This window comes from Athene cunicularia, assembly GCF_003259725.1.
Source record: "Athene cunicularia isolate RWA chromosome 4 unlocalized genomic scaffold, athCun1 chr4_part2, whole genome shotgun sequence".
Lineage (NCBI taxonomy): Eukaryota > Metazoa > Chordata > Aves > Strigiformes > Strigidae > Athene > Athene cunicularia.
Window position 1 is genome coordinate 31361695 of NW_020799099.1, and position 13622 is coordinate 31375316.

Genomic DNA, 13622 nt, shown 5'->3' on the forward strand with positions numbered 1-13622 from the left:
ATAAAAAAATCAATCACTTTGGCCTCAAAATGGGAAACAACAGCTAGCTGACACAAGAAAATGACACGTAAATGGCCAAACCAGCTCCATGTATTTGGTAACTTCAAGTGTTTCAGCTTCTATTATTACTGCTACATGTTTCTGTCAGTCACTACAGTAAACTACAGCAGTAGCTGACACAGATTATGTGTTGACCAGTTCATACAATTCAGAATTTATTTGTTACTTTGCTTGTCAGACAAACGACAGACACATTTAAAAAATCAAATTAGGATCCTTGATTAAAGCTGCAGTCCTTTTACTGAGACTAAATAATTCTGTTCTAAAGGCTGTGCCAAGCAATTATTTCTGTAACTGAATATTCTCCCTCATTATATCAATTATTTAAATCTCATTTTAAAATACAAGTCAGATAACATTTTCTACCAAATTGTTACTAGCCAACCACCATCCAAAATACTCAAGACTGTCTCAGGACAAAGTTTCTTTTTTTCTAGCATGCTAGCTGTGTTCAAATTCTCTTTTTTTGAGAAGAAAACCTTTCTATTGAATAAATTAAATAAAATCTGCCCTCACATCAGAAACTAGTGAAATCTATGGGGATTTTGTTACTAAACCACTATGTAATATCCAGTTTTTAACTGGATTAACTGCTTCATAACCATCAACCTCCCTTACAGTCAAAGGATGCACTCAATTATGTGAAATTTGTTGATCAATTTGGGGATGAAAATAACAAGCATCTGAATTTCAAAGTCTCTTAAAATAAGAACCAGAAGGTATTGATGAAATATTTCATTATCTCTTGGGAAAAAAGAAAATAACAAAAATTTGGCCCTGCTACCAACCCCTAACAATCCTGAGTCTGACTGCAGAAGCTATCAAGACTTACAGACATCTTTTTCACTTTCGGGTTTGACAGTTGCCCTACATAGCTCTGTGCCCCAACAGACTATATATTTGATTGATCCCACTCCATTTTTCCCTCTACTTCAGACATCCCAGGCCATTATACCAACTGGAACTAGGATTTCAAAAATGACTCTACTAATTTTCCTGCTACTTGTTCACATAGCAGCCACCGTGCACCAAAAGGCAACTTTATCCATATAAAAATAACCATGCACATTTACGGAACAGCTTTTGACAGATCAGCTCTAAATTGACAGACAGATTTGCATAAAATAAGGGAGCTAGAGTTTATAAACAGTCCAGTTTACTCAACTACATTAGGAGGAGACTCTCTGCTTTCATATGCAATATGTCCACTGTAGGAGTGTGTGCATACTGTAATTTACTGTATATAAAATGATGAGGAACTCAGTGTAATTGTTTTGAAAGCTGCTGTTTTAAAAGGCAGAGGTACCCAAAAGTTTTCTTCTACAACATATAATGTCTGGCATTTTTCACACCAGGCAGTATCTGAAATCAAAACTGAACTCATCAGTAGAAAGTCCATGTCCTCAGCAGCCACCTCACCATGAGCAAGGTCTGTATGAAAGCTGACTGATGTAGCAGTTTGTATGAAGTCTATGTAGTCAGGTTGTATGAAATGAGACACACCAGATCTATAACATAGATCGCAGATGAAACAGCAATTGGTCCCTGACACATTTCAAGAACTAAGCCTCCTGATGGCTAACAACGCACTCTGAATTGCTTAGATTCCCATAACATTATAAGTCCTAATTCATATCCCTTTTTGCAATGAGGTATCAGATTAATTTAATTTTTCCCTTAAATGTAATGAGTGTTTTCCTTACCAAATGCCTCACTTAGACGAGATCATTGCTGCAAAAACCACCATACCACAATGCTAGTTACAAATAACTTCAAGGTCTAAGTAAATTGCAAATTAACTTTTTTTTTTAAAGGAGAATTGTTTATTTAATTTGAGCCTCATTGTACAGAAGACTTAATTTCACTAGATTTGTACATTAAAGATTAAAATCCATGCATATGTAACATTAGAAAAGCATATATTGGTCTTCTATACTCTCCTGAGTCTCAAATGCACTTTCCCAAATTTTCTCAGAAAATATTCTGAGAAAGAGACAAAACTACATGCTACTGTGTCCCTGGTTACCATTTGGAAGACTTTTTTTTTTTTTTTTTCACTTTGGGCCTTTCACACTGTGAACCTCACAGTCAATGATAGGTAGCTTAAAATACTTTGAAATCTTATGAAACATTTTAAAATACAAAAAGTTAATATGAGGTTTTTATGATTCTGAAAGGATCTTTCGTATAAAAAGCTATCTAAGAGTATACCCAGAGACAAAGGATTAAAGATTAATCAGTCATTTTAAATTCTCTGTACCACTGTATATCAAAAAGAAACCCTCTTTATTCTTCTCTGAGGACAGACAAAGAGCACAGATAGGATCACTTTCAACAAATCACCAGAAAATGAGCACCTGCTTGCATCCTAACTTTTTTTGTTCAGTATTTTGCCTCATCTTGATACCACTGTACTCTTCCTGCTTCAAATAAATATATGAATCTTGGGAATGACAAAAAATGTTTCTAATTTTAAAAAATAACTTAAAGCAGATGCTGGAATCCCCAGTAAACTCTTCCAGCTGCTACTGAACCACTGGCAACCTGAGTCTATTTAATTTGGATACCACTAATGGCAAAGAGGAAAACTTGCCTGCCAGACCTGCACGCCCAAGCTAAGCCAGTAAGTACAAAACTGAAAAACATCTTATGATATCAAATGCATTTAACTGAGACTCTCTGAGTGATAACACGTCATCCTTCCTATGGTCAATGGCTAAAGATGGTTATTGATCATTGAGGCTAACTCCAACATAGATAAACAGCCATGAGGATCTGTTATAGATCAGTCATTTTTATTAATCCCAGTTCATATTTCCAAAAAGAGTCTTTTGCTACAATACTTTTAAGATACAGTCAGGTTTGTGTTCACTAATGGAGAACTTCAGGGTGCTGTTAATATTGATTAAAGTAAGACATCATAAATTAATATTTAGCAAGGTCATTATGACAGATTGATAGGACATGCAGGTCCTCAAGCCTGATGTCTTACATTTCTGAAGAGACAGCCTGTTTGAAAAAATAAAGGAAGGAAAAGAAAAAGTCTTACAGGTGGCACCAAACTGACAGCAGCATATAATATAAAAGCGCTTTGTCATTCACATAATGTCTGGGGTAATGAAATGAATTCACTTTCTGGCTTCCTCCAGTTTGCAGTGCCAAAGAACACTGTGTTATCAGCACAGATGGAGCATGCATGGTTCTGGAGAAGAGCCTGGTGCAAACTGCAAACAAGCTTCTTCGCATACCAATGAATCCCTGAGAATCAGACCTTTGCTGTCAAGTGACAGGTTTGGAAGCTCTATAAAAATGAACTAATCCCAGTGGTCTTGTCTGACTGCATGTACTGTCAGTGCTCAGGACAAGAAATTTGGAAACACGGCACATCTTGCAGTCATGGCTACTCCTTTGGTAAGAGATATCAGGCAGACAAGGGACTTCATCCAGGTGCCAATACCTCTTCTTTTTTTTTTTTTCCCCCCCCTAGGGACAGCAGAGCAGCAAGAGAATTACAGTCACTGGGATTAAAGATGCATCAAAATTTCCAGAAAGAAAAGGGGAAAAAAGTTTCTGAGAATAATTTTATGAATCAAAAAAAAAATCTTAAGAGCTATACATGGCTAACTAGGTACAAGAGAGTCTAAGACATTACCCACATATAAGAGCTATACTACTAAGTTTATAAAAACAAATATTTTCTCCATCTGTCTCCCGCCTTGGCACAAAGTTATTCTGAATACGTATATCATATTTCTTCTCTTAAAGCAAAGAGCTCTTTGCCAGTAGGCATAAAATAAGTGTCTTATTTTGCAGTGATTAACTACAAGTGGCACATGGGTGTGTACACCAGTACATCTTAGACAAGGGAAAAGAAAGGTGGAAACTTCAAACAATGAAGCAATAAGCTTCAAGCTGTCTTGAATTTGGTATTTTGAATCTTCTGATCAGACCCTTCAATTTAGTCTGCTTTAATCCCACTTACATGAACCTTGCACAGAGCCCATGAGTTGCTCCTACATGTCCCATAGCAGTTCTCTTCATTTATTCCTACCAACTAATCTTGCTAAACCAGGGGAACTCACAACGATGTGGGGATTATTTGCATGGACTAAAGCAAACGAGATTTGACCCATATAAAGAACAACTCCGGGCAGACACTTTTAAAACTAAAATATTGACAGTAAAACAACATGAAACAAATTATTGAAAAAATGATTGTAAAAATAGAGGCATACCCATCAACAAACTCAGAAGTCTCTGGACCTTTGAACTCACCCCCACAACTCTGTATAATCCTTGGTCATTTATACCTATTATGCAGAAGAAAAAAAAAAAAAAAAGGCAGAAAAATCAACCACAGTCAAATTAAGCATTAAAACTTTTCCCCAGGCAACACATTCTCCTCAAAGACAGCAAGACTACATAGTCTTAACAAAGTTGTGAGAACAACATTATAAATAAAGTATTGCAAGGATCCTTTTCTTCTGTGTTTTTAAGATAAATTCATGTTATGTTTTGATAAAGTTTTCATGTACCTCAATTCCACTTCAGAAACTGGGAGTAGAAGCAAACAGGGACAAATCTTTACTTGGGGAAAAAAAAAAAAGTAAAAATTGCTATCTGTTTTCAGATTTTTTAAATGACATTTTGGATACATCAGCATCCACATTCTAATAACGCAAGAACTGAACCAACAAATGCTAAATTAAGATTTCTTTAATAAATGTAATTTTGCTTTTTTCTAAATATGTGGCTCACAAAAAGAGTTTGGATAAAATAAAGAAAAACTTGAGCCTATTCCCAGTCCTCAAAACCAATGCTTTTTCAAGTTTGTAAATGCTTTTCATTTAAGATGCAGGGCCTCATTCCAACCCACTGCGGTCCACATACTAGTTATGTCCAGAGCCACCACCACAGGTTACTGAAATCGGTACTTCTGGTTTTCCTTGGGATGAATAGAGTAGCCAGAACTGGCATAATAATTTCAGTCCCCTACTCTCATTTCATGTGGACACTGGACTACTTGCCTATCATTCCTCCCTGCCCTTCCATCCTCTCACACACACATTCACTTCTCTACCCCTTTTCTCCCCCTGTTTGTGTCTTCCTTTACCACACCCACTTTTATCCCCAGGGAAGTAAAACTATGAATATAAATTGAAGGAGAATGGGAGGAAGAAAAGGGGCGGGAAAGAAAGGGCAAAATAAAGGATGTCTTTGTCTGCTGCATTGTTTCAGAGCTCATATAGTGAGAGGTAAACTGTTACAGTTCTGAAGCTGACAGATGTTTGAGAGGCCACATAAAAAGCAGCCATCTACAAACACCACCACACTCTACCTCTATATTCACATTGGCCTGGAAGAGTAGAAATACCACAAAATACCTGTGTTTCTACTCCAAGGAAATCTTTTCAAATAACAGATGATGTGGTATTCTTATTCAAAATATCCTTCAACAAAGGAAGACTTGTGGAGAATTCCCGGTTTCAATACCAAACCGTTCCAACCCAGAGGAGGAAAATTAAAACCAGTCATATGAGAAAAAGTTTCTTCCCAAATAAATATTAGATGAAGTATGTAAAAATCATTAGCCTTTTAATGAATTACTGTCAGACACAACCATAATATGCAGCAATAATTCTCAATACGTGAAAAGAACTTTGCATTTTCTGCTTCCTCTTTCTGCTTGGCCTTGCTACATCTTCTCCTCTCACCCCCTCCTCTTCCTCACACAGTCTGCAGCCTCCTCGGCCATCTCAGCCCTTTGAGAGCCTGCTGAATGCCTCCTCCCTGCTAACACTGCTCCATCCCCCGTCCCAGTGGGGAGCTGACAGGCTGCTACTTCTCTCAGTTGCTCCACCTGAGCAAATTGGCCCTTTTCTTTCCCCAGGATACAGGCACCACTGTCTTGATGCTGAGCCTTAAGCTAGATGTCATGTTCAGAGCTGGCTCAAATTAACAGAATAAACCAGATCTCCAGCATTTCATCTGTGGTAAAAAACAACGACTCTAGGGTATGCTCGCAGTTTAGCTGTGCACAAAAGAACGAACTGCAAAAAAAAAACCCTGTGTGCCCACAATACTACTATTCTCAAAATATGAAGTGATCAACCCAACCAAGTTTTCCAATGATCCCCTGAACAACAGTGCAATAGCACGTTATACACTACTTAAAGACTGCCAACACTAAAAAAAAAATTCAAAAAGCAAGCACAGTCCTTGATTCACTCCAAACAAGGATGCACTAGGAATCTGTCCTGAGAGCAGCAAGTATTTTTTACTTCCAATTTCTCAGAGGTGTCCAGGAAAATTCTGGTACAAAAGTAACACCAAGCTTTTTAATGCTCTGCCAAAATGCATCACACTTTTTTTATACAATGTCCTCCACTACTTTTAGTACCACAGAACAAGCCTTCTGCATCGTATGCAAGAAGCCAAAAAGCTGAAGAAATACTGTCACAGTCAAATACATCTCAGCTTTTGCTTATCTCAGAAGTTGTTTCGTGACTTCCTGTGCTTCTAGAGCATTAAAACTAAGGGGAACCAAACTGTGTTGACCCCAGACATACATTTAGCGGTAAGGTCAGACCACAGAAACTACTGCTCAATATTAAAACAGACACTATATGCAAAAGTCTCTAAAATTATGGCAGTATTGAAACTAAGACAAGCCTCCAGAAATAATCATGAGTCTGTGATAGTAATTATCAGATAATTGATCAGTTTCAAATTCATCAACCTGAAAAAAGCACAGCTAATTGCTAGCAGACATCAAGAAGTGCAAGGAGGAATTAATATTTCAATGCAGTTTTAAATGATACCTTTAAACATACCTTAATGTGATGTTTTATTTAAAATATACAAGCCTGGTTTGAAACACTACCATTCCTGATTTAATCTGCACATTTCAGATCTTCAGCACATCCAAGACTGATAGTGCTTGGCATTTACTGAACACAATTGACAAGATGACTCATTGCAAGGAATAGCTTACCACTGACTAAAATGTTGAAGGGTTCAGACACTGTGTCTGCCGGCTCAACCAGTCACTATTGGCAACTTGAGCAGTAAAGCCCCGCAGCATAATTTCCTTTATACTTCCATTATGTCGAGACGTTTGGCTGTCTGATACTGGAATTTGTCACAGGTACACAATTTGTGAAACATGCTTAGAAAAATAAGGTATTGTAAGTAAAATAGTAATTTATACTGTTGTAAGCAAGGCATGTAGGGAAGTTTACTTTGTGGCTGGCATTGTACATATGGCTGACACAGACTAGTAATACAGTTGCAAGCACAACTTTTTATATCAAATTCCATAGTACAGAAACAACCATGCAAGTGACATTCTAAATTCAAGGTAATACCAGATTTCTTTTTGTTACGTGAAAAGGTTTTCTACTTCCTCCTCACCATCTTCTTTCTTTCTCATGAGCAGACAGGCCGGCCAGACAGCTCAATGCTGCCATCTCTCTCTGCAGCTCAGATTAGCAGCTCCGGCAGTTCTAAAATCTAGACAAACACTTCTCTGGCAAACACTTACCTACCCATCCTCACAGAAGGTACAACCAAGTACTTGCACAGAAAAACATTCTCAGAGTCTTTACTAGCAGGGCAAACAGCTCTTTGATGTTTCTATAAAGTTTTACCCCGCTGTATTATTCTGAGTACGAGAATTATAAATAAAATACTCCAAACAGAATCCCAAAATGTTCTCTCAGAGACAAAACATGGGTGCACATCCAAGCAGCATCATGCTCAGTACGTGAGAGACAGGCTGCATGTCTCAATGCCTCAGCGTCTCCTACCAGGTAAAGCACAGCCAATGTCTTGCAAAGCAACGCTGAATCAGAAGCTTACATGCATTTTAACCAAGACACTGCCTTTGATTCTTCTATTCATTCAGAGCAGATAATTTCCTCCCTGGCTTTATAAAAGGGATTGTAACTGAGAAAAAATTATCCAGCCATTGACAAGTTTATGTTCAATATATCTGTTATGCTCTTCTCTCTCTGAATACCAGACTTTTTCTGCTATGACAAGACTATTCTCAGTTTCCACCCACACTAGACTGTCCTCTCTTTCCACCCACGCCAACCTCACACCCATTATGATTAAAAGAGATAAAAACATGGCACACAAGCACAGTCTCTGAAGAGGCATCTGTCCTGTTTTCTTCTGCTGAACATAACTTGCCTTGATGTGTTATCATTAAAGTAAAATAATCAAGTAAAAATTGTTTTAAGAACAAGAATAGGTATAAAATCTGCAGCCTGAAAGATGGTTTTTCTTCATCATACAACTATTTGGCCAAACCCCTCTGAGGCAAACAACTGAATGTTCTCCTGGCCCTCCATTTGTTTAGCTTGGCAGGTAGCAGCAGGTGGTCCTGCAGGTTGTGCAGAAAACAAACTGAGCCTTTAGGAATGCTTCAGTTAGTCTCATGGATGAAGTCAGGATTTTGTTAGGTGCTTTTTTTTTCTTTTTTGCTTTTTTTTTTTTTTTAAATGCAGTTGATGTTAAGTTCCGTATTGATAAACAGAAAAGCATCAACAACTGCCTGAAATGCAGTGGATGAATTCAGTTCATTGAAACAGAGCTAGGTGGACTGCGGAGTTCCTGGAAGGTAGTACCTCACCTAAACCCAATTCCTGAAACCCTGGGAAAATAAATATTGAATACTGATTTTTTTTTTTTTCCTTAAGTACTCCCCAAAACAAAATTAATAGATGAAAGTCATTTTCATTGGTAGTAATTTCCACAAAGCACTCTACTGAGTGCAGGTCTAACAAAGGCTGTGTATAAGGGATAGCAAAAGCTGCAAAGTCTCCCAAGAGAGGAAATACTGTAGCTAATTTTGGCAACTCTCCTTCTCTTCCAAGTATGCTTCTGGGCAGATCTCACTACAAGGCCATGTGCTTCTAATCTGCACAAGTTTATCATCCATCTTGAACAACAGTATTAGTTGTGGTTACACATATATTTTGCACCTTCTTTCATGCCCCTAAACCAAGGCATAAAGGACAGGGTGGACTTGAACCACCAGTCACTTTAAGCCACAGCCATGAGAAGGAACACTTTATTCTAACCCATTTTTTCAAATATCCACTTCAAGAAAAAGCGTGAACACTTTTTCCACTGTTATGTTCTTGTTGCACTTTCCTTGCAGGGTGTCGAAGAAAGAAAAAAAAAAAAAGACTACTTGAAGAAAACTCTTTAACACACCTATGGATAATAAACCAAAATACAATGTACTCCACACTGCTTAGAGTAAGCATGATTGATAAGGTTATTGTAAGGTAATCAGTCAGTCTTTTGTAGACCAAAACCAGCCATTCGTTACATGACCTCATGCTACCCCATGCTACCCTTTTCATAAAATCTGCCTCATCCAGTGCAAAGAGAAGATCCATTCGATATCAAAGTAGGGTTTTGCAGTGAAGGCAACTTATCTGTAGGATGCCAGCTTTATCTGCAGTGCTTCCCAGCTGAAATACTCAGAATGTAAATGCCAGTAACTGAAATTTTTAAAGTGATGAGACAAGCAAACCTTATTAGGAAAATATTCAAAAGAACAGAACGAACAAAAATAACACCAGATAGAATATGGTATAATCTGGAACAACATCTTTAATGCATCAGACAGGACTGATACAAGAAAGTCCAAGAGAAAAACAATTTCAGATACTTCCTGCTGTTTCAAGGCTAAACTCTCAGTATCATAAAGGCTGCTCAGTCTTACTAATAATATTGCATAGTAAGTGCATACATGGATGTGCTGGGTTTGTGTGTGTGCGGTGGGGTTCCAGTAGCAGGGGACTACAGTGGTGGCTCCTGTGAGAAGCTTCTCGAAGCTCCTCTGGCTCCAAGTCGGACCCACCTCTGGCCAAGGGTGAGCCAAATTAGTCATGGTGGATGCACCTCTGCCATAACGTATTTAAGAAGGGGAATCTGGGAGGAGGAGTGGGAGTGGTGAGGAGGAGTTGTGGGGAAGACACCTCTGTGAACACTAAGGTCAGTGGAAGAACAGAGGAGGAGGGGGAGGTATGTTGGAGCAGAGACACCCCCCTGCAGCCCATGGGGAGAGGAAAGGCTGTGCCCTGCACCCATGGAGGCCACCGGGGGAACAGATGCCACCTGCAGCCCGTGGAGGACCCCACGCCAGAGCAGGGGGCTGAGCCCAGAGAACACCAGGACTCTGAGGGCAGAAGCACCCCCCTGTTGTAGTTCAGCACTGGAAGGACTGGAACACACCGGGGTGACCCGCACCTGAGCAGCCTGGGAAGAGCGGCAGCCTGTGAGGAGGACTCAAATCAGAGAAAGTTTGTGGAGGACTGTGTCCTGTGAGAGGGGAATCACACTACAGCAGGGGAGGAACGCAAGGAGTCCTCCTCCTAAGGGGGAAGAAGCAGTGGGACTGACCAGACCCCACATCCCCTGCCCCCTGCGCTGCTGGGGGAGAGGAATTAGAGAGATCAGGGGCAGAGCTGAGCCCAGGAAGAAGGGAGGGGTGGTGGAAAGTGCTTTTAAGGTGTGGTAATGCTGCTCACTGCCCTACTGCCTCTGTTAAGTGGTGGTGATGTTAGCATCTGAATTAAACTGATGTTCTTTTTCTTCCCCTAGAGAGTCTGTCTTTCACCCGTGACCATAATGGGTGAATCATCCCTCTCTGTCCTTATCTCAACTCCTAAGCCTTTTGTTGTATTTTCTCCTTTCCAGTCCTGAGGGGGAAGGCATGAGTGAGGGGCTGTGTCATGTTCAGTTTTCTCCTGGGCTCAAACCATGACAACGGAAGCCACTGACCAACCCATTCTTCTGTTCAGCTATCTTATTTAAGCTAGACTGTCATACAAAGAAAGACATTAATATTCTGCCCTGCACAATGCTAAATCTCTAGAAAAAAAGATACAAATCCTGAAAAATCATGTCTTCCCTCTGAAGGCAGGAAGGAAGGTCGTTTCGGAGAAAAACAAAATTTACCAAGAAATTTCAACATTTCTTTTAGCAAACCAAGAAATACACCATAACTAATTACCTATTTTCATCTCTTCACCTCTTGTTTAAAAAAAAAACCAGAAACAACCAACCAGGTTCTCCACACAGTACCATATGCAATGCAGTGAGCCTCAGAGTGGCTGGTCACCTCCCATTTCAGCATGTCCACACACGGATTGCTGTCTCCTCATAGAGCAGGAATATCAAAAACTAGTATTATCCAGTGCTCAAGTTACACAGGGTCTGTGTCAGAGAGCCTCTCCACAACCATCATCCCAACCACCTCCTAAATACTGTCTCCACACTGACTTTTCTCTGCTGTCTCCAATTTTGGAGGTATGACAATGGGTACATGCAACAGTAAGCCTGACTGCATCCTTGTCTCTGGTGTGATACTAACTCCACTTCAATACGTTTTTTGTTATTCACTTGTCTGCTCAGCTCCTGTTCTTCTGTCTTAAGCGACTAAACAGAAAACAGTCCACAAATGGAATGCAAAAATTAATTAGCCTGTTCCAACACCAAAGCAAAAGTACAGAATTTTCTACAAGATGCAGGGTTTTTTCTCAGCTGTTACCCACAAACATGGGTTTTGTCTGTTAAGAGAGGTGCTATTACCCCCTTCTGAGCACTTCTTGAAACACATTTGTTGAGGGAAAGCCATATAAAAAAGACTGGACAGAAGGAAGCTCCTGCCCTGGTCAGTGTAATCAGTGTAATATCCACCATGTTAACTTTTTCCCAGAGATCTGCAGGAGACTAGAACACATGGGCCTTCTTCAAAGAGCAGACCAGCTGCTTCACCCCCTCCACAAACAGGTCAGGTTGATCCTTACCTCGTGTTTCAACAGCACTGATGCACTTTTTGATGACAGTGAACCCTATCTTATCCAACTGTGCACCTACAAGGGGAAAAAAAAGTTTGAAAAGTTTTAAAGCACCATTACAATTATTTTTTTTCACAGAAAAATAAGGCTGGACTTAACCACATAGCTAGTACTTTTCAGGCAAGACTAAATATTCTGGAACAGGAATACTTCATCACTTTTTCTAGAGAAATTCCAGTTTTCTCCTTCACAACCCTGCCTAGACCAAGTCAAGGCTTATTCTGGTGGTAGTGGCTTCACTGAATCTGTTCACAGCAGCAGCCTTTGAAGAATAAGATCTCTGATTAGGTACATATGTTGGCAGATGCAAAGTGGAATTTAACAGTACTTACTGCAACATCGACAACATCTGAGCAAGTCAACCAAATGGGACAAGGAAGTGCTTATGATGAAAAAACATAATCATCAACAGCAGGGCTTTTACTGAGTCCTACCCTAAGCCAAAGAAATTCCCACACTAAAGATACAGGACACATGTATATCATTTTACAGTCGTTAATGATCTGACTACATAAAAGCAGATGTATTAACAGGACAACAGCTGAGATCCAGTGTTCCTTTGTTGTTCCTGTTTGATTATTTTCTTCACATCAAAACTTCATCTAAAAGCTTATACTGCAAAATTGCCTTTCCCCCAAACATCTGGCCTCCTTGCTCCTGGGGACCTGGTCTTGCACCACAAAAATAAAAATCTGTGGAAAAACTTCTATTAATAACACCAGGATCCAGCTTTAACCAACCACTTAATTATTTTTTTTTTTTTTTTAAAAAAGCAAGCATAAATTGCCTGCTAATGCAAGAAGGATAACTGTTTCCACTCATATACTTTGCTAACAGAAGAAAGCTAACATCATTTAAAGAAAGCCATCTCTTCTACTTCTGCATTATGGTTTAACTTTTAAATACATGCATTCAGGTTTTTTGCTGACCTTTATGTTCAGCTCTGATTGCTTTTAAAACCATACTTATGCATTCTAACAGATGTGTACACACAATCTGAATTAAACTATGATGAATTTACATACAAATTAACCCTTTTTTGAGTCAAATTTCAAGCATAAAGTAAATTGGGTGGGGAAAAAAAAAAAAATCAGACTGTTTCTCTAGCTTATATCCAGTCCTACAATTCTTACGTATGTTCTAAACTGGGTTACTGTGAAAACCCATTAGTTACAAAATCCACAAATATATTCAGAACTCAAGATTAAAAATAAAATCTTGAATTACATTGGATCCACAGAAAACTATTTACCTTTGCCTTTCTCAGTTGCAAAACATTAACAAAAATCAGCTTTAATAGTAATTCATGTACTTACTTCCCTCTCGTTTTGCATTTGCTCTATTCAAATTGATGAACAGCTAACAAAAACAGTAAAAAGACAGAAATTATTTTCAAGAATTTTATGAAACCAGAAACGACACCCCCAATCTTAATGCCCAGTAGGCACAAATACAGTCATTTACAGCTAGAACATATAACTTCTAACTACAACAGCTCTAACAGTAGGACCAGAGGTCTATGCCCCTCAGAAAGTACATAATTGCACTTTTTAAGGAGTGAAAATTTTTTAAAGTTCTCAAAAAATACAGTTCCTTGGAGAGCAGAACAATGTTGATTACAGCCACTGAAATTAACTGTGATTTACGTGCTCCACATTCCTATGTTTCTCTGCAGGTTAA

The 13622-nt window shown here is 39.0% G+C and overlaps 1 protein-coding gene across 3 annotated transcripts in view; it reads right to left on the minus strand.

Moving 5' to 3' along the window:
- The window catches only part of ARHGAP10 (Rho GTPase activating protein 10), a 130820-nt gene that overhangs the window by 64561 nt on the left and 52637 nt on the right, over positions 1–13622 (minus strand). For 2 of the 3 annotated variants that reach the window (XM_026848015.1, XM_026848014.1), the window contains exons 12-14: positions 13259–13301; positions 11892–11957; positions 4296–4370 (exon numbers count right to left, since the gene is read on the minus strand). In XM_026848015.1, coding sequence (XP_026703816.1) covers positions 4296–4370; positions 11892–11957; positions 13259–13301 — 184 coding nt within the window. The remainder of the gene's footprint in view (positions 1–4295; positions 4371–11891; positions 11958–13258; positions 13302–13622) is intronic. The other variant, XM_026848016.1, reaches the window with a different exon arrangement.